Source organism: Rhyacophila brunnea, unplaced genomic scaffold (assembly GCF_057557595.1).
Source record: "Rhyacophila brunnea isolate RB1 unplaced genomic scaffold, BYU_Rbru_1.0 scaffold_5, whole genome shotgun sequence".
Lineage (NCBI taxonomy): Eukaryota > Metazoa > Arthropoda > Insecta > Trichoptera > Rhyacophilidae > Rhyacophila > Rhyacophila brunnea.
The window spans coordinates 42,414,471-42,442,306 of NW_028233170.1; the positions used below are offsets into that span (position 1 = coordinate 42,414,471).

General features: G+C 33.2%; 1 protein-coding gene across 1 annotated transcript in view; it reads left to right on the forward strand.

Moving 5' to 3' along the window:
- The first annotated feature begins 847 nt into the window (after window positions 1-847).
- Window positions 848-27,836, forward strand: part of ninaC (STKc_myosinIII_N_like and MYSc_Myo21 domain-containing protein ninaC) — a 40,490-nt gene continuing 13,501 nt past the window's right edge. Inside the window, exons 1-11 of the mRNA XM_085956201.1 lie at window positions 848-940; window positions 8,160-8,363; window positions 9,257-9,361; window positions 10,234-10,613; window positions 15,945-16,035; window positions 17,082-17,363; window positions 17,963-18,351; window positions 20,316-20,867; window positions 24,576-24,868; window positions 25,455-25,741; window positions 27,086-27,399. Of these exons, the coding sequence (XP_085812327.1) occupies window positions 848-940; window positions 8,160-8,363; window positions 9,257-9,361; window positions 10,234-10,613; window positions 15,945-16,035; window positions 17,082-17,363; window positions 17,963-18,351; window positions 20,316-20,867; window positions 24,576-24,868; window positions 25,455-25,741; window positions 27,086-27,399 (2,990 nt within the window). The remainder of the gene's footprint in view (window positions 941-8,159; window positions 8,364-9,256; window positions 9,362-10,233; window positions 10,614-15,944; window positions 16,036-17,081; window positions 17,364-17,962; window positions 18,352-20,315; window positions 20,868-24,575; window positions 24,869-25,454; window positions 25,742-27,085; window positions 27,400-27,836) is intronic.

A 27,836-nucleotide genomic window follows, 5' to 3' on the forward strand; every position in this document is an offset into this window, starting at 1 on the left:
CTTAAAATGCTACTGTTACTATTAAGAATATAAAATTCAATTACTATACTTGTTATAGAAAATCATGAGTGACGAAGATTCAAATCTTTTGAGAAACATAGACGTTTACATGGGAACATTGAATATTTCTGAATAAACGCGCTCAAAAGATCACACTCACAAAAAATTGGCGTCTTCCAGTGCGAATACACAACATGAAACTTTTTGCAATGCCATTGATCTAAAATGCCTAATAAATTGGTGCGAGCTTTGGGGAAAGAATGTGTGGAGGTCGTCGTGCGATCGCGAGCTTTGCATTTTTATCTTAACCCTTTTTAGCCGAACTCGGATTACTAGAATTTCTATAGCCTTTTTTCATCTAAACGGCCTCTAAACACTGGTCCTGCGAATCTCTAAGAAATGTCTCAAATGCTTAATTAATATTTTTTGTTTGCTCGTACGGAATTTATAAAATCCTTACAAGATACCTACTTCCCAGGCTTCTGTGAGGCTTGCCTACATTAAATATTTCTGTATAAATTAAATAACACCAATTCGTATAATTGTATATAGGATATTGTCTGAGCATCAGATACTAGTAATTTTGAATAATAACTTGCTAATTAATTACCTTAGAAGAAATAATTCGAGTTTTTTGTATTGATTTGATAACGATCGCAGAACGAACTACTTTTAGTGTGATTCAATTGGTAAATGTAGAAAACTATTTCGATGTTAACTATCAATGTATTTAAAAACAATAATAATATATATGAATACAAAATTAATGTATTGTATACACTTATTATTTATTATTCCTGATTTTAATATATTACTGTATTTTTTCACTTTTCAGGGATCAGAAAAGATGGGAGACAATATCTTGGACCCAGCTTCTTTACCAGATCCTTATGAAAGGTACGATCTTGGAGACCACCTTGGAGGAGGAGTGTTTGGCCAGGTTCGTATATTGATATTCTTGTTAGTAACTAATATACTTAGGATAATAATTATTGCAAATTCGTTTTAATTGATATAAAAATATAGATGTTGTTAAGCTAAAACCGCGTTATGTATTTGCTGCACAGTTAAAATTATAAAAAAGCTCATTATCTTTAATAGGTATCAGTTCAGAAAGCTTCCACCGGTCTGTTAAGAACCTATTTTTCATTTACCTGTTAGCACGTCGACATTGCGGGAAAATTTCAATATTTCCAACTTAAAAATATCATGATAACAAACCTAAAATAGAAAAAATATTTTTTCATAAGATTCAGTATTTAATTGTAATTTCAGTAATTGGTGATAATTATTTTATTGAATTTATCTGTCACTTAGTGTTACATTTTATAAAATACGACACTTTTGCTCAAACAGTAAACTTTGTCAAATACAAATTATAACACTTTACGATTAGTTGTTTTTACTTTACAATATTATGCTACGAGAACACCAATAGAACTAAATGGTATCACACTTCACCGTGAAACGTTGTATCGGAAATATATCGCCGTATATTACAGACCATCCAACCTATTTGGGTCGTATAGTACTGACTTAAAATTCATGTCTAAATAAAACACGGTTCTTGTCGGTTTACACTTTACAGGAAGCCAGCAGTAAACACATTTTGAAAATAGCCGATATACTGGACTATTTGTTAGGTTAGGTTAGGTTTTCATTCTTGAATTCATGAATTTTTCCAAAATCAGCTATGGAAATTGAATTAATATTCATATTGAATCTAATAAAATCGGAGACCGTATAGAATAATATACTATACGGTCTCCAATTTTATTAGATATGGATATAATATAGAGATAGATAGTAATATTATGGTCATCTCTTTCCGATAAGAAAGCTCACGGCGAATTGTAGCTGGGTGAAATGTTTTACGTACAATTTACATCTAACCCAAAGACCCTGACCTGGGACCCGCTTAAAGATGTGGAGGCCATGTTCTTTGACGTATATAGGTAGCATCCATAAATCAGTCAATCATATTTAATTCATAATTCTGTCTTTAAATAATTACTCATTATCAGAACACAGGTTAAGGTTAAGACACTATAACGACTACCTACTTGAAAAGTCTTACTTAGTATTGATAAATGTTGACTTTAGTTACCACATGCGCTTAATTATATTGCCCACTACGCAAAAGAAACGTTAAAACAGGAAAGCATGTATATTCCACCTACTATACTAATTTTACATGTAGATTGTACGTATAACATTTCACCGTAGCACAGTTCGCCGTGAGCTTTCTTATCGAAAAGAGACGAAAAAAATAGTATTTCTCCTATTGTCAACAACTGTCTTTCCCTTGTATTTCAGTAATTTTTATTACGTATTTTGTAAGTGTTTTAGGTAGAAATCGGCTTACTTTACAGGAAGCCAGGCGGGAACCACGCCAATTTCCATAGACGATTTTGGCAAAAACCTAACCTAACCTAACCTAACAAATAATCCACAATGTCGGCTATTTTAAAAATTTATTAGCCGCTGGCTAGTTTTATTTAGACATGAATTTTATTTCACTAATATACGACCCAAAGACGTTGGACGGTCTTTAATATAATATACGACCATATATTTCCGATACAACATTTCACGGTGTAGTGTGATACGGTGAACTGCATACGTACAAATTTCCGGACACGCCTAATTTGGATCAAATTTACGTATAAGAATATTTTTTATGTGGTGAATAATATTATATATTTACTATTTCGCTATTTTCCTTTTTTTGGATTCTTCTAATAAAAGGCTTCTCTAGCATTTACATAAAAAGCTTTCCTGTTTTAAAGTCAAAGTTTAATTCCAATTAGGCTGTTGATAATTCTTTAATGTATCTTGTCTACTGGTACGGATTTAATAATTAAACAACGAACTGGTTGCCAGGAAACTAAAACGACATTACTGATAAAATTAATTGTTAATTTGTGACTATAATACGTATGTTAAAATGTTGATTTGACTTATTACGAGCACTTAATACATACTTAACTCAACAACGCTACATTTTACGTTGAAATATGTGCACAGGTACGATAATTAAATGTGTCCCTTCTCACCGGCAATGAAGGAGCGGACCTTCCGTTCACCAAGCGATTACTCTTATCATTTAGTGAGGAAACTTGCAACTAACGAGTGAGCAATTATGGCTCCTCTCGCTGTAAATGCTTCCATCAGATTATATAATCTCGCCTTGCCCCCTATTTATTATTATTTCTTTCCACAAATATTTCACTAATTAGCTTTAAATAAGGCAATTGATAACAGTTTTATCTCGTTGCAATTTAAAAGCGGGCCCCGATGGAGAAACAATTAAATTGTTATCGGTCGGCCGCGCATTCTCTAAGCAAGCTATTTTTAAAATTGTAGTCAATGTAAAGTAGTGGTCATTAATGTACATTATATTATAATAAGTGCAATGGGGATAATGAGCAATCCATGCATTTATATGATTGCCTCAAATTATGAATACACGTTCATTAATATAATCTAAAAAAAAAATTTTTTAATTCTAGACTAAAAATTATTGTTCTCCCATTAAAAGATATAAGTAGGTACCAGGGAACTCAGAAATAATGGGAACTGAAATACCTAACGGGAAAGCAGAAGCAGGCAACTGATCTAGAGTAAGGAAGAATACGGAATAAATTTAAACACGTGTCAAGAATACGTTATACGTCGAATATTGAAAACTGCTCTCGGTTTATGCATTTACGCCCATTATTAAATGAGCGTAAATGCATATTACATACACTATTGCACGTGCATAATGCGTGTTTCATTTTCGTAGGACACTCACACATTCAAAACCCTGTATCAACATGTGGCGTATTGAACATAGCCTATCGGTATTATTATTTATTATCTGTTCTGTGGTAGGTACCTATTCATTGTTAGGTAGAGTTACAAAACATAATGTAGGTACTCTACGATCGTTATTATAGGAACGTAAACTTAACCCAGTAAATGTTTTATAATTTATAATTTGTACCTTTTACTTTACTTTTCGTACTGTTTTTGTGATACTGCATAATATATATATTTATTTCTTCTTTACACTGTTACTTTTTCTTTGTTTTTATAAATGTCATTTTTGTGAACGTCCTAAATTTATAATTTGTAATGTTCACCGTATGTTAAAAAATTGTTAGCGTATGTTATATACATTTATTCCAGTAATATTAAATAAAAGTATTTACGTATCTTACGTCCTTTGACTTATACCTACTATGGCCCATATTATTATTGGTCTCTTATTTTTTTAATTGGCTCTACAATCCGATGTGCACTTGGCCGTCTCACGAAGAGGTTTCGTGACATTGTTTTTTTAAGAGAAATGGATGTTAACCATTAGCTCAACCTATTAGGTCCATACTCTGGATATAAACACGAGACCCTCGACTTACCAAGCGGATACGTACCACACGGCCATTGTGACCTTGTAGGGTGAATACTCTACCATCCAGTATGTCTTGGCAGGAAACCATTAATTTATAACTGCAATGTATATTGCAACATAATATTGTTAAAATTTCAAAACAAGCGATTTATATGAGTAAATCAAATTTCAACAGAAAGCTAATTTAGCAAAATAATATAATTATTCAATTAATCGACAATATCGCAAATTAAGAAATAATGATATGTAAGTTTACCATGATATGCACAAAAGTTGTTTGTATGAAAATCAATCTTGCTCAATTAATAAAACTGCATAATTGTTCAATTTGTAATTTACGAAACGAATCATGCATTGCACAATAAAACTCATAAGCATGATTATCAAAAATATTCAAGTAGTTGATAGCAGCATTTTCTATTGTATCGAATCAGTATAAAACACTCAGCAGAAGAAAGCAACATCGTCATTCAGTTATCAAAGATTTAACCGTAAGGTTATCGTCCGCTTCGCCCGATCAACTCGCAATTCATCAAAACGCATACTCGTGATTTTACGCATCTAGATTATAATCTGTAAACTTACCTTTAATAATTAAATTAATATTTATTTGGAAGGAGATAATAAAACTAGGGTTCTTTTAATGCACGCATCAACCTTCTTATTATTGGAGTCAAACCAACCTACCCTGCCTGTTCCCTATTCCATCTCACTTCCGAAAACCTCTTTCATAACACATGTAATGAAAAGATTGGGCAAAAAAGTCAACAAAACATACATCAAAGGATATTTACGTATATAACCTAACCCAACCTAACCTTAACTAACCCAAACTAACAAATAATCCAGTTTATCAGCTATTTTCAAAATGCGTTTTCCGCTGTATTCCGTATAACCGAACAGTACCGATATTTCTTTATTTAAGTATTAAAAAATAATTAATATTTTCGCTGATATGTGAAACATATCCGCCTAGTGGAGGTTATATAAACAGACTTTTTTTTACAAGGACCAGTTTTTAGCTATTAGCCCAATGTATCAGGTCCCCGCACTGAATTAAACACAGCTTAGAAAAGCAACATGCATTTTTTATTATCCAGTCATAAGGTCCAGTCTACGAAACATGTCATCGTATACAACCCAGGGAGGAACGAATAAAAGCTATAGTTGTTTTTAAATTTAGGTAATTTCTAATACTTTCAATAAAGACAAAACAATGCAGGGCATTTTACAGTTATCTGAATTAACCTTATAAGTAGTTAGTTAATGAAAAAAATAAGAATATATAAAACTATTCACTGTTGAAAAAGGTCGTTAGAATTTTAACTGTCTCTGCTGATTCTTTTTCTTCAACGCATTTTTTGTAGCTTATTTAGGTTGCTGCTCTATATTATATTGGCTAGTTTTCACATAAGTACCAAAAAAATGTTCTAAATAGTATCAATGACTATCACTTCGATTTTATTATTTTTGTTAAATAATACAACCTAACACAATCTAACCTAATAATAAAATATTGTAGATATATTCAAATCGTCGAACTATCCTGTTAAGTGTGAAAACTATGCAAGTATAAGATGTTAATTTATGTTGATCTAATTTATTTTTTTTAATTTTAGACTGATCTAATTTAATGTAGCATTTTCCAAATCGGGGACATTATCTTGTATACACTTTGCAAGATACCTTTAACGTTATAATATATAATAATAATATTATCAAGTAGATATTTGTGTAATCATTCTTTATTCCTTTCATTACTTCTAAACCAGTCTAGCGTTAATGGTGATTGTGACGTTATTATACGAATTCTAGAGCAGTTGGCCATAATATTTTTTTTTTACTGAACGTTGGTAATGTCGCATGAACGGAGAATCGATTAGATGTCCGTTTTACAAATCGCATTCCTCACCGCTGGAATCTGGTCCAACTCAACACCCTTTTAATTCTGTCGATTAGCAGATAGTGTTATCTTTTATTCAGTTTTTTGTTAATCGTAAGACATTATTTATTTCGAGAGATCGCAATTAAAAAAACATCCTTCGTTGACTAAACTTTTAATTCTATTTGGTGTTATTTTTTTAATTGATCATTTGGCGATTAGTTTTTTACGAATTTAGAGTAGTTTTATTTCATTCATTGACTGATCACAGTACTTTTACAATCCATGAATGAATCTTTATAATCATCTATTATTTGATTAGTCAGAGTAAAACAACGTATTATTTCCGTAATATTCTTATAGGCATCTCTTCCTCATATTTATTATCGATGTGTTACATAATATAAAATTTATGATGTAACATAATATTTATATATTCATAATTTTAAGTTTAATGTGTAATTAATGAATCTATAATATTCATTTATATTATCTATATAGAAATTATTATCCTCTATGCCATGTTTAGCTAATAATAATTTTAATGTATCCGGTTAACAATTATTTTATAGTTCCATTTCGTTTTTAATTATCCACTTACCAGACCATGTAAGTGTTAATAATTAATGCATCTTCTATCTAGTTGTGTGACGAAGACGTGCTACTAAACAGTTATGATTAATCAAAAATAATATCCCAGAGGCTTTAAATTTAATGTTATGACACCGTAAATACCAAATTTGTTTAAAAATCAACATGTTAGGTACCTGGACCCTATACCTATATTTCTAATAAAATAAATGTAATTTCGTACCTGTTTTAATTTTTAGTCGTGTGACTCATTTATTAGTTCCGAAACAATAGACTTTTCTTGAATATTTGTTCTCGTTAAAACTAGGGATTGCAATACCGGTATTTCAAAACCGGTATCCCAGTATTTTTCGATACTGAAATACCGGTTTTAAAAATCGGATAATACCGATAAATTCGATATTAAAAGTGGAAACAAAATGTATTAATTTACATAAAAGGTTTAACATGGCAGTATTTTTGTCGGGTTACGCGATGTCTGGTTTATATATGAAGCGCCTAGTTTCAAAAGCCCCTAAAACGGTTTAGATGGATATTTTTGTTACCTATATGATAGCCAAAAATTGAGCTTAAAAAAATGCCAAAAACCGTCAATACGTATGATCAAAAATTACGGTAAATTTCAAAACCCGCTAAAATGGTTGGCTGTACTTTTCAAATACCCATCCAAAATACTCTTTAGAATGTAACGAATTAAAAAATAAATACATAAAGTTGACAGATTGTTCTCAAAACTACCTAAAATCGTTTTAGGGGCTTTTGAAACTAGGCGCTTCATATATGGCACTATAAAAATATTAATATTTTAAAGAGCTTTTTATATAATTATATATATTTATTAGTAGTTCTGTATTTCCTATATATTTCACGAATACCGGTATTCAATAGAAATACTTACCAACCGGTATTAATATTTTCATTCGGTATTGCAATCCCAAGTTAAAACAATATTCATAAATTATTGTGACGGTTAGTAACACTGACCATTGATATTTTTTTTAGTATATAATATGTGTTATTTATTATTTTTCAATATATTATATAGCAACGAGAAACTCAGATTTAATGTGTACAATATATAAACCAAATAAACCAATCCCAATTATTGGAGAATGACTAAAATTATCTGTAAAAACGTTGTATCGATAAGTAACACGCTGACAATAATTTATTATTTATTCATTAACTGAGGAACGAACAAAATTATCTGCGATTTAAATTTGTTCCAACGATGCCATGATTCCACATTGCGTGCAACCGTTTCAAATTGATATCTTCATCCATTATCAGGTGCACGTGGCGTCCGATCGAAATGCAGGCGGAAAGAAGGTCGCTGTGAAGATCCTGACGGCCAGCCAAGACAACGAGAAAAGCATCTTGGATGAGTACGTCATCCTCAAGGACTTATGCACATCGAAGCCGAACTTGATTGACTTCTACGGAGTGTTTTGCGACAGGAGTGGCTCGCCTGACAAGATATGGTTCGTCATGGAGGTAAAAAGTTGCAATTTTATGTGCCTTATTTATTTTCGTATCAAGTAGTTTGTGCGAAAACATTTTTAGGTAGGTACCACTCGTTCGAATTAAAATTATCTCGAAACCACAACAAACGAGGCAGAAAAGCATTCAGAGCAAATTAATAGAATTATCGGTAAATGTCAATTTTTATGACTAGACGAATTGATGTTTCTTTTTAAATAAAATTAGAATACATTAAAACAAGAATACTCCTTGTAACCTTCAAGAAAACTTGTCACAAGAAAATTAAAAAAAGCGGGGCTAGAACTCGCACCATTAGATTCCAGCCAATGTGATTTTAGAATTCAACACTTTTTGAATTGGTTTATTTCTGAGATGTTCCAAATTATTTATATAAACATAATCATAAATAAATAAGTATTGAAATACATTTCATAAACTTTTTATAAATCGAGACATTATTTTTTTAATTTTCAATTTTTAATGCATCGTATATAATTAAATGTGTCCAAGCAAGGCTATATCTGTGGCAAATCTCTATATTATTACTCTAAGGTCCCAAGTAGTACTATAATACTTTCCATGTGCGTAAAATCGTTGCAATCGTACTAATTCTCAATGAATATAGATATATAGGATATAGGTATTAATTTGTGCTGTTTATATGTTTGTATTTTTAATGATTTGCAAAACTGTTTTATTTATCGTTTAATCTTCAAATGTAAATATGATTGGTGTTGCTGCTTATCGTGAGAATCAGCTAAACTGGTATTAATTAGTTTACTTAGTGGTAACTTTAAACGAAAATTATTCTTAATAACAACCAATCATAGCCATATAAAATGTCTGCTAAGTAGCAAAATAAGAGTTTCATTTAAAACAGTGGTAATATATGTATTTTCTTACAGTTTTGCGAGGGTGGCCCTGTAATAGACTTGGTTCGAGGTCTTCAGGTGTCTGATAAAAAAATGTCAGAAGAGCATATCGCTTTCATTTTGAAGGAAACAATAAAAGTAAGTACCTACATAATATATATTAAAATATTAGTTAGTTATACAACTTGTTGTACAGTAAGTGTACAGTATAATAACAGCGATGGGAAGACTGTATTAAAAGAATATGAATAACGAGAATCTTCTTAACATAATATAATTTAATTACAACAAATTGGACAAATCGGTTTAAAAGTTAAGTAAATAAAAGTTAAATATTTTTTTGATTTTTATCAAATTGCATCAAACCATATCAAACTTTACAAGAAAATATGAATAAGTAAAATCTGCGATCATTTTGTTTTTATATTCACTTTATAGTACTAATATTCAATTATTTATTTTGTTTTTTTGAAACATTTACAGATTAAATTGCTGAAACATTTTAATTTTAATTGTGACAGCAAAATTTTCTCATTCGCTAAATGAACAAGACTACCAAAGGCCGTGAAATGGTTTTGATTAAATTAAAGGTTTTATAATAACATTTTATACACATTAGGTACTCAAAAACTCTATGTTTGCACTCTAAAAGTAAATAATTAGAATCGATAGTAAAGTTGTCCAAAACCAAGAACCAAACATGGTCATTTGAAACATCATAACGATTGCCTAAATATCTACATTCTACATGGATCATTTATTAATATGAGAAAAATACTTAAGAATTATTTCCATTCATATGAATCATACACGTTAATCCTATGCTACATCCAGCGAAAGGGAAGAATACAGCTCGATCATGTATTTACAGAATAAAAATATGTGTCTACATTAAATCCATTATTTGAATAATCAATTACCAATTCTATCAGCTATAATAAAAAATATTTTTTTGCTGAAATATCTTACTTATGTATATAAATATTTATAAATCAATTCGTTTACCTTAGGCCCTGACGTACCTTCACGAAAATAACGTAATCCATCGCGACGTCCGTGCCAGCAACATATTGATGTCGAATGACGGCGGCATCAGGCTGACAGACTTCGGCCTGTCCTGCAGGGTGTCCAGCGATTCAGCCAAGCGCCACACGGTAATAGGATCCCCGAGCTGGATGGCTCCCGAGGTTGTTTCCGGTAACGACGCAGGCTACGGACCCGGTGCCGACGTCTGGGCTCTAGGGATTACAGCGATCGAGCTCGCCGATGGAAAGGCGCCGTTCCAGGATATGCATGTAACCAGAGCGCTGTTTCAGATCGTCAGGAATCCTCCGCCAGGACTTCTAAAGCCCTCATCTTGGTCGAATCATCTGAATGATTTCATCGCGGAGTGAGTAGATATTTAAAACCTTTTTTTAAGTATACGTCCTTATATTTTTATGTTTTATTTCAATACACATTGGGTAAACGATAAAAATACTTTTCATTTATTTTAAGCTATATTCTAGCAACTCAATACAATATTTTTTTGTTAATTATGTATACAAATTACATAAAGGTAGGCTATGGTCCTCACATCCTGAACCTGGCCCCAGGCTAGGATCTTTGGCGGGTCCTCCACCTATCGCTAAGGATAAAGGCAGTATGATAGCTCTACAGTAGCGTAGTAAATTTATGTGTATATTCAGTGTATATTTGTAGTACATCTATTTGAACTATGGAATTGTTATGGAGTATCGACACACAATTTAAAAATTTATCGTACAACCACATAATTTAAATTAATAATATAATTGAAGGAAAATAGCGCCGCAAGCGACTTTTTTTACTATTAAAGTAAATTTGTGATGTGTGTTTATCTGACTTATCTGGTCGACTCACCTCGCCGGGCCCCTCCTGAACCCGGGCCTCCAGGCTAGAGCCCTGTCAGCCCCCTCCCCATTATGGGGGCCATGAGTAGGGATTCCAATCCCGGGATCCCGAGCTATTTTCGATACCTATGAATCCCGGGATTGATAAACATAATCCCGGGATTTCGGGATTGATTTTTTTTTATCAATTTTTATGGAAAATAAAATAAAAGCGAAAATATAACAGAAAAAATACTTGTAATAAAAAATAACTACATTATAAATAAACTGAGTTTGAATGAAGTTTGATTTATACCCATGTGTAGGTTGCCGATTCCTTTTATTTTTTCACGTGAATTATTAAAAATGGAAAGATTGGAAAAAACAATGCTTTGCACTTTTAACAAAGTATATCATACGTTTTACGGCAGTTTCATATTTGTCTGACTAATTAGATTTATGAAGCGGAAAGGCCATAAATACGCCATGATTATTTGCTTTAATATTTAAAATCTCGCTAATCCATTCATTAAGTCTTTACTATCAGAAACAGCAATATCCTATTAAATTCACATTATTATTTAAATTACAATATTATTTACTCCGTTAAACTTGTGTATTTCCAAGATTGAACGTATACAATATTAACAATAAATTGTATAAGTAAATTATACTAGATTTATTTTTGATCGATTTTATCAATGATATTTGTAAATATAAAATTTTTATATTAGCAATGGAAAAAATGCCAATCCCGGGACCAGTCCCGGGATCCCGGGATTGTCAAATTGTAATCCCGAAATCCTGGGATCAGAATTTTGGCTCGGGATTGGATTCCCTAGCCATGAGGTAGGCTTAATAATATTCTTGACAATTTTTTGTCATTTTAAATTGTTATCAAAAACTAAATAATTCATAATTAGTATATTACATTAACAGTAACAATATCAATATAAAACTAAGTAAGTAAATTTTTGTGAATTCCGATAAGTACCATTATAATTATAGTACAATGCCTTAATTTTGATTCTATGAACAATGTAAAATAGTAAGTTGTCGGTAGGTAGGTATTATAATTTTACACTAAAAAATTGTATGCCAAAATTAAGAAAAGTGTTCCGTGTACTAAAGTTTTTTGCAGAAATATTATATTTTTATACCTTTATTATATAATAGATATAGGTATATGGCAGTGACGATGGGTGGAAGTAGGCTATTAACATCCGACATAAATAATGCAGACTAACGTCGTACGCATGGCCCCCACAAGGGGGGGCTGACAGGGCTCTAGCCTGTGGGCCTGGGCTTAGGAGAGGCCCGGCGTGATGGGTCGACCAGATAAGTGAGATAAACGCACATTATTTTTTTTTCTATAATAGTAATAAAGTCGCCTGCGGCGCTATTTTACTTCAAGAATATTAATATTTTTAAATATATGGTTATACGATTCAATTCAACCCTGCCTAAGCCAAACCATAATAGTTTAGGTATGCTATGGGTAATCCGAGAAAAATAGTGCACAGTTTTTCAGACACAGGTACTTATTAATTGTTTTCATTGAATTCAGAATACATCATAGTACAGATGGTGTCGGTTAGTTTTTTTAAATTCGTTAAGCCCTGCCATAAGACAAGAAAAAAATATTCTTCTATCTATAAAATATTTAAAAATGTGTATGACTTAATGACATAATTTTAGATATTCTACAGTTAGACAACTATTTTTTGACTATTATCTATTATGGTTTGTTTTACGCAGGGTTTTTTTTTTGTTGTTTTAAACTACCAACATTATCTGCATATTGTAGACTTAGTAGATACCTAGACGAGTATTTTTTTGACTATTATCTGTTATGGTTTGGTTTTCGCAGCGTTTAATTGAATTTTAAAAACTTACCGACACCATCACTGTAAATTGTAGTCGTATGTCAATGAAAACAAATATTTGAGTTACAAAGTTTAGTGTGCACTATTTATGTCGGATTTTAACAGCCTAGCTCCACCATTCGCCAGTGGTATATAGGTATGGTATGGTAACACCGGTAGATACTAAGTTGTACGTAATAAAGCTCAAAGCAGCATTCAATTGGCTTCTTATAATAAGCATATCAAATATCAAAGAAAATTCAATAATATAGTAAGTATAATGTATGTAAGTATGTAACTACATACTCCACTCTCTCGCATATAATATTATAATGCATGAAGCTATATGTATGTCAAATTGGGTGGTTAGTTTGAATCCAATTAGGAAGCATTACTTATTTCTTCGTTATATAAAGCTCAAATTGTGTCAGACCATTCATTGATTCTTTTAGGAATTTAAAAATTACGTATCATAAACATTTGTGTTTATTCAAGACTGAGCTATAATATTACCACATTTGACGATGTTTATTAATTATAATAATATGATTTGACTTAATAATGAATGCAGCATATCAATAATAAAAGGGCCATTGTAAGCGATCCTGCTATGGCCAAGGGTGGAGATAGACTGTTAAGATCCGACATAAATAGTGCACACTAAACTTTATCAGTCAAACGTATTTTTTTTCATTCAACTAAGGCTACAATGTGTATATAGTGTTTATTAGTTTTTAAAATTTAATTAAACCCTGCCTACCCATGCAATAATAGTCATAAACTATTCGTTTACCTATAAAATATCTAAAATTATTTATGGTTTAATTGCATAATGACAATATTTTTATCGATTATGGTTTGGTTTATGCAGAACTTGATGAATTAAAACTATCCAACACCATCTGTCTTGTCGGATCGGCCATAGAATACCTAAACTATTATGGTTTAATTTAGGCAAGGTTTAATTGATTTTTTACCACGTTTTTCTTAGCTCATTTTCTTGTTTGTCCGGTGGTTGTTTATCCAGTACAAATCTTGCAATCGATTTTTAACTAACTTCCCGACTAGCTAGACATTTGCAACTTTTAGAATATACCAGAACACGACGCCAATGCATTCTTTTAATACTTTTAGCCATCTTTAAGTAGAATTGAATTCATTTTCAGTTAATTCCGTTTTGTGTAAAAAGTTATTTCGGAAGACATCCGTAATCCAATCCACTATTATTGGTTGCTAAGGGGGTGGTCCTAGCAACTAAATTATTAATATATACGTGCGTTACTATGGAAATCAAAATGACATTTCAGTTTTCTATGTTTGTTGCAAAATAGCAAAAAAATGATTTGTTGCCTTATTTGTCCTAAATTATTAATACATAGCACTATCAAGTTTATATGATTCAACAGAAAATTTAAAAACGTGGTATATAAAAAGTTCTATTTATCTTGTAATTATTAAAACTAACCAGCACCGTGTAAAAATTGTATTCTCAGTTCAATGAAAACACAAAAGTATGACTGACAAAGTTTAGTGTGCACTATTATTTATGTCGAATCTTAACAGCTTACCTCCACCCCTCGCCACTGGCCCACTCATATATCATAAATAAATAGGTCATAGAAATGAACGTAAATATTATATTGCAATAATACTCATTTTTTACATATGCGTTTATATGGGAACGTATTAGTGATTGATGATAGATTCCATGCTATTAATAATTCGCTACGAACGTTTTTTTATTTTCTTAAATATAAATCAGAATAATTACAAGATAAAAAGAACTTTTTATATAGGTACTACGTTTTGAAATTTTCTAATGAATCATATAAACTTAACAATTCTGCGTATTAATAAATACTTTTTGTTGTACTTGATAGAAATACTGAATAAATAAAGAATACTGAAATGTCATTTTGACATTTCATATTGATTTCCATAGGAACGCACGTATATATTAATAATTTAGTTGCTAGGACCCCCTTAGCAACCAATAATAGCGTTTTACTTTTACGAATTTTTTTCCGAAATAACTTTCCATACAAAACAGAATTAACTGAATATTAATTCAGTTCTGTTTAAAGATTGCTAAAAGTATTAAAAGAATGCATTGTCGTCGTGTTCTGATATTTTCTAAAAGTTTCAAATGTCTAGCTAGTCGGGAAGTTAGTTAAAAAAATCGATTGCAAGATTTGTACTGGACAAATAAGAATACGAGCTAATAAAAACGTGGTAAAAATAATACTATACTTGTTGCTTGGTACTACGCCTTATGGGAGAAAATATGGTGTGATATAAGAAATTTTGAGTTTTTTTAATAATTATTAGTATTGTTTACTATTTCCCAGTGTATAGTGCGAATGATGACTTAACTATATCAATTTGTTTTTTGAAATCTATCATCGAGTATTCATTAGAAATTATTCTCTTATTTTTCCTGGCGCGTGGGTATTGGCCTCTTCCAACATCTCCCTTCGTCCAGATCTGCCCAAAGCCAGTTCCCCTAAGTTTAGAATGCTCAGGGTCTTTAAATCCAACTCTACACCATCCCTCTACTTTGTACGAGGTCAACTAGATCTTTGTTTTTCTTCTGGAGTCCCGAATATCAATTTCTTTGTCATGCGTGACTCGTCCATCGTGTGTGCCAGTGGTGATCCGATATAAATAGTCCACACTAAACTTTATCAGTCATACGTAATTTATTGTTTTCTTTGAACAAAGACTACAAATTGTACATAGTGTTGGTACAGTTTTAAAATTGAAATAAACAACGCCATAATACAACGAAAACTATCTCAGAGACAGAGAAAGAAGCCTACTTCCATCCTTCGTCACTGCTGTGTATATAGCCCAGCTATCTCAGGCGGCACGATGTGGTGGAATAGAAATAATATATTTTAGAATTGTAATATTCGGTATGACAAAAAATATTACATCTCAAAATATTTCGTGTGATTTTAAGTATAATACCATAATATTATAAATGTTATATTTTTAACTTTACAGGTGTTTAGAGAAAAATCCTGAGCACCGTCCCTTTTCCATGGAGCTTATCGATCACCCGTATATTCAGGGTCTTCCGGATAATGATTATCATGTAAATATATTTCTTTGTTGACTGCAATACTACACAAACATAAATTTTTATTTATCCAGGAAACGAATAATACATAGAAAATTAGTGTATGTTTTGTCTTTAAGGAATGTCACCTAAACAAATATGTAGGAAACTATTGTACTTTTGATTTTCCGTGTTATTGTACTAATATATGGGTGGTGGTTCACAATAATTAATAGATCAAGTCCAATTTTCATAAAATTCGATTTTTTGCTTGTGGCTAGTTAAAACAGATTTCTATATTGTGTGTAAATATCACAATCGTAGCTCTACAATTTTCCGCATAGATGGCAATATTAGTATTGATAAGACATCAAATTGAATGTGAATCATGTCCATTTTGACAATTCCTTCAGCAGTACTATAAAGAGGTATTTGCTAATATTAATAAAGCCTGAATATACTTTATGTTTCAACTATTTATTTTAATTGATCAATGTACTCTCAGAATATGGTAAGCATGGCCCTCACATCTTGAAGCGGGCCCCCAGGCTAGAATCTTCGGCGGGCCCCCTATCTATCGCTAAGGTTAAAATCAGTGTGACGCTCTACAATTGTATAATACAAATAGTGTAATTTAGGTTAGGTATTTTATAGCGACATTTTTTACTATTAGTCCAATTTTTTGATGTGTGGTCGGTCTGCCACGCCGGGCCCCCCTTAAAACCGGACCCCCAGGCTAGAGCCCTGTCAGCCCCCCCCTGTGGGGGCCATGATGGTAAGTATATAATATAGTGAAAACATTCCTGAATTTTACGAAATATCTCATAAATCTCATAAATATCTCAGGATCCATTTTGATGGACTTAATCCATAATTATTTTAAATCACCCATAAATAAAAAATCCTACTCGTTAATTCTTAATTAAATCAATAAAAAAAAATTAATACATACCTTCTTAATATATAAATTATTATCAAACAAACGTTTGAAAACTGTTTTGGCAATATACTTATATAAAAATAACTAGATGATATCCGTTAGAATACATTATAAAAATATAAATTAATTGAACCTATTTTAGTTAAGTCAAGAGTTGAAGATGCTGGTGGGTGAAGTTGGCGACGCAGGCAAAAAGCGTCGAATGCCAGAGAGGCTGGTGAAAGGAGGGCAGTTGCAAACGGAGACCAACCCGGAGCCCGAGACAATGCACGTAGAAGATCTCGCAGCGCTGGATAACATCACCGAAGACGTGATTCTTGATGAGTTGCAGGTCAAAATGTCGAAAGGATCCTTTCACACGTTCATTGGAGATGTTTTGCTGATTTTAAACCCTAACAAGGAGGTTGATATCTACAATGATGAGGTTGGTGTTTAATTTTACTTAGTTTATCTTTCTGGAAAAAAATATCTCACACACTACGAATAATTATGATGTTTATTAATATTATACACACGATCAGTCTTAATTCTCGACAATCGTCTGGTACGATGATTGACATCAAAATTTGGTGGATAATGTTCTTCTTGGCTTCACATATTTATAAATATCAGAATGTATCAATGATTATGATTATGATGGAAAGAATAGATTATTCTTTAATTTAGATTCACCATCACATGTTTTAAAGATTTGTAAAAAATATTAACAATCTATAGGTACACCTGTGAAAATGTCAACTACGATTGATGCGATCTTCACGTATAAAGTTAAGTCCGTAAGTCGGCGATACCTACCGTTCGTGTAATTTGGTCATAACATTAAAACCGATCAGAAGTATTGTGAAAATCAACTTTAATTTGAAAAATCCTTTTAAAAACATACAATTAGACAAAAATATAACAAATATACGTTAAATTAATATTTGTTTGGTAACTTTTAGACCAATATAAATAATCGTACTAAACAAGGATAAAATTACATAATACTATCAATTCTCAATTTATTATAATTCTTCACAACAGACTCACAAAAAATACGAGTTCAAATCAAGATCAGACAATGCGCCCCACATCTACGCGGTGGCAGACAGTGCTTACCAGGACGCTCTCCATCATGACGAACCTCAGCACGTCGTGTTCTCCGGAGAAAGCCACTCCGGGAAGTCAACAAGCATGCTCCACTGCTTCAGACACCTGGCTTTCCTCGGCCAGCGAAGCGAGACCACTGGCAAGATGGTCGAGAAGGCCATGAGCATACTGACTGCAGCCACCTGTGCTGGCACTCCGATTAACGCCAACTCTACGAGGTGCATTCTTCAGACGCAGGCGACTTTTGGAAATTCGGGAAAATTCAGTGGTGCCATATTTTGGCTTTACCAACTTGAAAAGTGGAGGGTTTCTTCAACTGACATGTGAGTATAATATAATATTATATTGTATTACCCGATCCATATATAAATGCATTATTGCTACATAAATTTACAATTTATTAGCAAAGGCTGTAGACAACATTTCAAGATATGTAAAATGAGTTACATCGTTTTATTAAATTGCCTAACTTGTATTTGAATATTTCAAAAATACAATTAGACTGAAACTGAATGGGAAACTGAATAATTTAATATTTATTATATTTAACTTACAAAATGACAACTCTTACTACTAAACTACCGAGCTAGCTGGTTACATGTAAATTGTACGTAAAACATTTCACCGTGGTACAGTGCGCCGTGAGCTTTCTTGTTGGAAAGAAATGACCGTATACTATACGGTCTCCAATTTCAAACATCAATTCAATTTTCATAATTACTTTCGGCAAAATTCATGAATTCAAGAATGAAAACATAACCTAACCTAAACTAACCTAACAAATCGAGTGCTTAAAGTCAGACAACGTTATTTTGAGATAACGTTATTTTACATCTACGGCTACATGATAGTCAAACAACGTTATGTCAATCTTTTCTAATTTCTTATTAAATCGTCAGTAAAGTTTAACGCTAACTACATAAGTTACCCTTGTTTTCATATTTTTTTAAAACTATTCCTATAAATTTTAACATCATCATAAGCAAGATAAATGTACAATACACAATCAATTATAAAATATTAACATTAGGTTTTAAATAAACATTTCCCTTGTTGAGTTACAAGAATCTAAAATAACGATTTTTGGCTCTCCTGTAAAGTTGCACTTTTGTAGATAGTGTTGTTTGACACTAAGCCATCGAAATAATCCAGTATATCGGCTATTTTCAAATTTTTTTTGCTGCTGGCTTCCTGTAAAGTGCAAACCGACAAGAACCGTGTTTTATTTAGACATGAATTTTATGTCAGTACTATACGACCCAAAGAGGTTGGACTGTCTTTAATATACGGCCATATAAGGCCTAAGTGTGATACGGCGTACTGCATACGTACAAGTTTCCGGACACAGAGCTAGCTACCTTTCTTGTATATATTTTTCATTTTTTTTTTTTTTGAGATATGGGTTCTGGTCTTTATATCAAATCAAGGTAATACTCGTGCTTACCCATTACCTACTAATTTTCATGCATAGTGGGATCTGGATTAATTTTATTATGTTGAAATTTTGTCTACTCCTTCTCTGTACTTTCAAATAATTTTATATGTATTATTTTTATTGAAGACGGAATATGCACGCATGCTTTTTAAATTAGTTAATCAAATAGGCATATTGCTGAGTGTTTCCCCTTGTTATGCATTGAATTCTTAAAAAACTTGTATATATTTAGTATGTATGGAATAAATCATTCAATTCAATTCAATTCAATTTAATTCAATTAATTTTTTTTTTTTTTTACATATTGTTAACATTACAAATTATATGTTCAAGACGTTCACAACATGATATAAAACATTATTATAAAGAAGAAAGAAAAACAAAAGTAATAAAAGGGATAAAAATGAAAATATAAAAAGAGAACATAACATAAACATACAAACGCAGTGAAAATATAATTTTATATATATAAACCCAAAGAAGTACACCGAGTTTCTTAAGGAGAACCTATTATAAGAATTTATAAAATAGCGTCCACCTAACTCACCTCACTCAAGTGGAATATATCAACACCCGAAGTGATTTCGTTGAACATAGTTATCGTCCTCCCAATTAGCATTACCAATGGTAGGTTTGTTCTGCACCTTGGGAGAATAAACCACTGATGCTCTCTATTTCTAAGATATCATATTAAGTTATCCCAAATAAAAAGGAATTATGCAACGAAATCAATGCAATATAGTATCAGTTATTCGCTAGTCGTTTGGAAAGCTGTTAATTCTTCTAGTTAAGTAGGATTTAGTACGGACTACAGATTATTATAGTAATTTATTACTTTTATTCTCCACTCAGGTCTCATGCAAACTTCAATCTTGTATATTACTTCTACGACGGTATGGAAGCTGCCGGTAAATTGGCTGACTACAGTCTTGAGCCAGAAAGAAAATATCGCTACTTGAGAATATCAGACCCGAACTCACCCCCCAAGGTTCCATGCGCCAGAGACGACCCTGAAGGAAACGTCGCCAAACTAGCTGAAATAACCCAATACATGTTAGATTTGGACTTCTCTGAATTGGAAATAGAAGCGTTATGGAAAATATTGGCTGCGATTCTCGTTTTGGGAAATGTGCGTTTCAAAGATAGTAACAGTGGAGCAGCTCAAGTTGAAAATGCTGAAGAGGCTCTCAAGGTGTCCAATCTTCTAGGGATGGATGAGAGCAAGTTTTCTTGGGCTCTTATCAATTATTGTCTGGTGGAGAGAGGCACCGCTGTGAAGAGAAGCCACAGCACTGATGAAGCGAGGGATGCACGTGATGTTCTCGCTGGGACTATCTACAGGCGTCTCTTGGATTGGCTCGTTAATACCATCAACACTAAACTGGCGTTTGGAAGATCTGTATTGTAAGCAATTGTTTTATTTAATATTTTAATACCCTACTATCGGTATTGTATGACCAGTTTTTAAATTATTATTATACACAAAACATCCGTATACTCCATACCTTTAAGCTATAAAAAATACTATACATTCAAATACGTTATTTGAGAAACTATTATTTCTTAAAATACATAATATATCAATTTCACATTCGATTTTCAAACGATTCAAATAATATTTTAAATTTGATATTCTCAAAATATATAAAACCGGACATAGGTTTAACATAATATATAATGTGGACTAATCTTTCAATATTTTCCATTGTCGAAGGGTGGAGGTAGGCTGTGGAAATTCGACAAATAGTGCACAATAAATATACTCTCAGTCATGTTTATTTGTTTTCATTTAACTAAGAATACAAATTTCAGATAGCATTGGTCAATTTTGAAAATCTAATCAAGCCCTGCCTTAGCCAAAACATTATAGTTTTGGTATAATTTGTGCACACTTTTACATTCATAATTATTTGGTTTGGTTTTCGCAGGGTTTCATTGAATTTTAAAAACTTACCTACCAATACTATCTACACATTGTAGTCTTAGTTCAATTAAAACAAATGCTTTTGACTGACAGAGTTTAGTGTGCACTATTCATGGCGGATCTTAAAAGTCTATCCTTTGCCACTGTGTAATATGTACCTATATCACTTTGAACAATCGGTTTCAGTAAATCAATCAAACAATTAAAATAATATTATAGTCATCTCGGCAGCCTAGCACCTATATCTTAATTACACTACTTCAAATTACAAACATACCTAGATGAATAACTTCTCATTGAAAGTGTTTTAAATTATATGACGTGTAGACATAAAAGCTAATTACATGAAAGGCAATACAAAAGCTTTAATGTCATTATTGAGTCCGAAAAGATTCATCGATAAAAGCTGTCAGGTAAATTATCTCCCATTAAGAATGTAGACGGGGAGGAGCAGGGAAAATAAAAGCGAAGAGGAGGCGATGAATGGAAAGGTTGACGAGTTGCACGCTGTCAGAGGACGGGTTCGCAACCGTTCCCACGGTCGCCACCGCCTTCCTAAAAACCTCTCGGAAGCTGCGCGCCAGTTATTTTGCACTCGGCCGGTAAAAAACGAATCGTCTTTTCTCTCCCATGCGACAGAGCCGTTTTAGAATACTACATCGCCCACTTAATATTTTTGAATAACAAATTAATATTTGTTCTATAGACAATAGCACTTTTCTATTATAAACCAGGCAATGCAGGCGTTTCACAAAACAGATTAATAATAAGATAAAAAAACAAACCCAGTCACCATATTACCAAGATTGAGTTTGTTCTCAAATAATTATCTATTTTCAATGCGCATTTCACTTACGTGACAAACTTTGATGCATACAGACGTTACTATTGAAAATAATATATTATTCTTCAACACGTGTTTAAGTTTATAGTTTATACCATATGTTTTCACACGTGAGAGTTAAATCTTATTTATGTGTTCTATAGGTCGCTTCGTCATAGATGTACAAACCAAAATTATCAAAATATTTATATCACCAATCAATCAAAGTAGAAAACAATCCTGTCTATTTAATTATTACTGTATTTTCAATACTGTAATGTGGCGGGTAATTATAATAAGAGGGCCTCTAAATTCACCATTTTACTCAGGCCTAAGGCTTTCACGTAGAAATATCTAAAATTGCCTGTTTATTGCAGGTTTGGCAACGTAGCACTCATGTTAGATATTTGTTGCGATGTTGCTGGACACGGAAATATCATCATCAAAACAGGATATTTTCATATATCATCAATTAATCCCTGATTAATCGTGTAAATTTTGAGAAAAAGTAGTATTTTATTAAAGTTTTTATGAAAATATTTATAGTAAAAAGGTCTGGGTGAGAGTTCAATTTAGCATTTGTATATTCGCGTTCAATTAATTCTATGTCCCTTGTAGTCCAGTGCGTAGGGCGCTGGCCTTTCACCCGGGGGCTCCAGGTTAGATTGCCGGTGAGGCCACTATATTATTGTATTTTTTTTATTATTATTATTTTATTTTTATTATTATATTATTTTTTTATTATTATTTTATTTTTTTTTATGTAATTTTCCCAAAGCTTGGGTGTTTGTGATTGTTTGACTTATATTACTTACTACAATACTGCCATTGGGCTGCATGGCCTGTTATAGTGTTAAAAAATAATATATACAAATAAAATGAATGTTTTTTTTTATCAATTCGGCTGACACCATTATCAGGATGTAGGTATTGTCTCGATATTATTTTTTTTGAATATGGATACAAGATACAATTCGTCATAATATCAAACAGTACCCTAAACATTGACATCTACAATAAATTCCGAAAATCATCGCATTATACATTAGGTAGTCGCTTTATTATTAAAGCTTTTGCAGGCATCTCCATGATATTAAGTTGTTCAATATTTATAGGTATCTACGTAAAACTAATTAGTAGTGTTCTATAAAAAATGTAGGCTTACAACAAACCGGCCTACTGTGTAGAGTATCCACTAGGGATTCCAATCCCGGGATCCCGGGATCCCGAGCTATTTTCGATACCTATGAATCCCGGGATTGATAAACATAATCCCGGGATTTCGGGATTGATTTTTTTATCAATTTTTATGGAAAATAAAATAAAAGCGAAAATATAACAGAAAAAATACTTTTAATAAAAAAATAACTACATTAGAAATAAACTGAGTTCGAATGAAGTTTGATTTATACCCATGTGTAGGTTGCCGATTCATTTTATTTTTTCACATAAATTATTAAAAATGGAAAGATTGGAAAATAACAATGCTTCGCACTTTTAACAAAGTAATTCCACCATGATATCATACGTTTTACGGCAGTTTCATATTTGTCTGACTAATTAGATTTATGAAGCGGAAAGGCCATAAGTACGCCATGATTATTTGCTTAACTATTTTAAATCTCGCTAATCCATTCATTAAGTCTTTACTATCAGAAACAGCAATCTCCTATTAAATTCACATTATTATTTAAATTACAATATTATTTACTCCGTTAAACTTGTGTATTTCCAAGATTGAACGTATACAATATTAACAATAAATGTCTTAAATAGTATAAATTATACTAGATTTATTTTTGACCGATTTCATCAATGTTATTTGTAAATATAAAAATTTTATATTAACAATGGAAAAAATGTCAATCCCGGGACCAGTCCCGGGATCCCGGGATTGTCAAATTGTAATCCCGAAATCCCGGGATCAGAATTTTGGCTCGGGATTGGATTCCCTAGTAGCCACAAAGCTGATCAATAAATATAGTTTATTTACTAATATTTGTAACATTAGCAACACAACGAGTTTTATGAACCAATAATAATGACAACAAACATCGAGGCTATCGAATTAGTAGTTGTCCGCAAACATAAACTGCCAAACACTGAGTTTGACTCCCCACTCCCCTGTCGACCCTTTCACCGTAGGAAATGTAGAATCCAGTCGATGCGGGGTGCCTGCGTGGGGTATAGGTATTTTGAAACTTCATCCATCTTCCGTTCACGCACAGAATTACTAATTGAAAAAATTAATTTTGGCAAAGGTATCTGAATATTCCAATCCGGATCTTGACCGCGAGCAATGCAAACAATGCCGCCTCCTCAGCCCCCATTAAAATTATTATGAGTGGCCAATTTCTTTTCGCAGCGGAGACAAATTCACCGTCAGCCTGCTTGACATGTTTGGCTTCGAATGCTTCCACCGCAATCGGCTGGAGCAGCTCATCGTCAACACCATGAACGAGCAGATGCAATTCCTCTACAACCAGCGGCTCTTCGCCTGGGAGATGCAGGAACAGGAAGAGGAGGACGTCCCTGTCATCACGCTGCACTTCTACGACAACAAGGCGGCCGTCGACCAGCTCATGGCAAGACCTTTGGGGCTGTTCTACATCTTGGATGATGCCTGTCGTAACCCGGGTGGACAGGAATACATCATGAGTAAGTTTTCATATGATTACCTTATATCTATATGTCTTATCTATATGTCTGCCTGTTACGGATGAAATAAAACGTATTATATAAATGTATAGCAGTAGCGAAGGGTTGAGGTAGGCTGTTAAGATCCGCCATAAATAGTGCACATTAAACTTTGTTAGTAATACGTATTTGTTTTTATTTAAATAAGACTACAATTTACACCTGGTGTTGGTTAGTTTTTAAAAATCAATTAAGCCCTGCCTAAACCAAACCATTTGTATACTTTGGGCGATAGGACAAAATTGTGCATACTTTTTCATACTTATTTTGTTTTCGTTGGATTAAGAATACATATTACACATATTATTGTCGCTTCATTTTTTGAATTCATTAGGCCCTGCCTAAGCCAAACTATCATAGATAAAGAAATATTTTTTATCTATAAAATATCCAAAATTCTATATGATTTATACATTATAAACCAATCTGGAATATAACAATTTATTGAAAGTTGTATTTTTATAAACGGCAATAATATCTAGTAATCATAATATTAAGATAGCTACGCTAGTGATAATTAATTAGTTACACTTTAACTTTTTACTAGGCACCATAAAAAACTCCTCAAAAGGTCCTCACGTAAAGCTTTCTGGAAGCCACGAATTCAGCGTTGCCCATTACACCGGCAAGATCAACTACGACGCGCGAGACTTGGCCGAGAAGAACCGCGACTTCCTGCCTCCAGAGATGATAGAGACACTGCGTGCATCATCAGTCGACACCGTGAGGCAGCTCTTCACCCATAAACTCACCAAGGCCGGGAGTCTCACCGCACCGTCGAAGTCCACGGACTCTGAAAAGGATGCTAATACGGAGGCTACTCCCAATACCAGGGTGAGATTTATATATTCGTGTAGAATTTCCGCGAACTTTTTGGACTGCCGCCAGTGTTGCCAACCGTACTATAATTATAGTATTTGTACTATAATTCTGCATCTGCGTACTATATAGACACGCCGAAAATACTATAATTTTGAAAATTCGAAAAAAAAGTTGAGATTGAGAGAGAAGATGAAAAATATCGCTAAAGTCTCCCGGTATAACTAAAAGTAAGCCCTAACGTGACGTTAATTACCTAACATTTGAAGTCTGTCTAAAAAACGAGGCGATAATTACTTTAAGTGGAATTTTTGGAAAATGCAGAAAAGCATTGGTGATTCAACGCGTACTATATTTTGTGCCGAAATACTATAATTTTGGAGGCTCTGTACTATAATTTCACTTTGAAAAAATGGCAACACTGACTGCATTTAGAGTATAAATTTTATCAGCCTATTCCAAAAAGTCAGTCAAACGTGATGCATTGATAATTAAAAATGTAACTAACAGTCCCACGATTGCCGTCGGCGTATAAATGGGTCCCAGATTCGAATCATGGGTCTGGAAAATACACATATTATTGTTTTTTAGTTTTTTTTTTGTTTGAGTCAGAGTATGGACCTAATAGTTTGAGCAAGTGACTAACATCCATTTCTTGTAAAAACAAAAATCGGTTAATACGAACCTCCACTGTGTGGAGGCCCATATGATCTTATTAAGATCATGGTGGAAAAAAAATCTATACAATCAAAATGAAGACTACCTACTTCAAAATGTACTAAGGCCTCTAAATATGTTTAGGCGTGACTGACTTTGAGATTTAGTTTATAGAGAGTAGACTTCTTTATGTTGGTAGCATTACTTTATGTACCTTCCCCGATTTAGGTATCAGCTTCTTGACTCTGACGAAGTATTTTATGTAGGTTGGTAAGTTATAGGAAGGCTTACCATACGTCCCGGTTTCACACATTGGTCCCGGCGTCCGGGCTGGTTTGGCATTTTGTCCCGGCGGTTCCACATATGAATGATTGTCAATAATAAATTGTCATAATAATTAACCGTAGTAGGATGCGAATAAAGTTCATTCCAAAGTACGACTGGTACAATAAATAAATAAAATAATTAAAATTTCTGCTGCAGCAGACCTGCATTCTGCATTTTTGGTGGTGAAATTTGTTTCTTTGCCATATATCCCGTTCCTGTCCCAGTTTAGATTTTCATAATTATGGTAAGCCTAGTTCCAGGCAACATTCAACAGCTTCTCGATCAAACTAATTGTAGTCCAGTATCCTAGGTAAAGCAGTGACAACACGAACTTACTTGCATGTCTTATTTATTCTTCGTACATTACCATTTCAGAAATTTAACACCGAATCAAAGGGCCAGTATTCCCAAGTGCACCGTATGCGCACAGCTGCTGGCACTTTCCGCGCGTCCAGCCTCGAGCTGCTCCGGGCGCTCGCCCTCGGAGGCTCCGGAGGCTGCGGCGTGCACTTTGTGCGATGCGTCCGCCCCTCCCTGGCACTGGCACCGACTCCTGATGACGGAGATGAATTCGCCTTCCAGGCTGACGTGGTTCGCCAGCAGGTGCGTGCGCTGGCAGTACCGGACACTGCGCGTGCCAGGCAAGCAGGATATTCGACCAGGATACCATTCGCAGAGTTCATCCGAAGGCGAGTGAATAGTTCTTTATTTTACAAACGCGTTTATTCCTCAAAAAGATTTGAAGTATCGATTGTGCAGTATGAAATACTGGTATGGTAGCGCTACCGGAGTTTAATTCAAAGATTGAAAATATTGGAATCCGAGGATTTTGGAATTATTTTTAGCAATGTAGCAGTGATTCCCAACGTGGGGCGTACACCCCACCGGGGGGCAATTTGAATGTTTTGGGGGGGGAAAAGGTCATCTTGAAAATCGTTTGAAGGCGAAGCATAGCACAAGGATCGCACTAATTTTCTTCCGAGGTGTCCTTTCACAGAACAGATAAATACCGATAGGCTATGTTCAATACGCCACATGTTGATGCAGGGTTTTGAATGTGTGAGTGTCCTACGAAAATGAAACACGCAGTATGCACGTGCAATAATGTGTGTAATACACCAATATT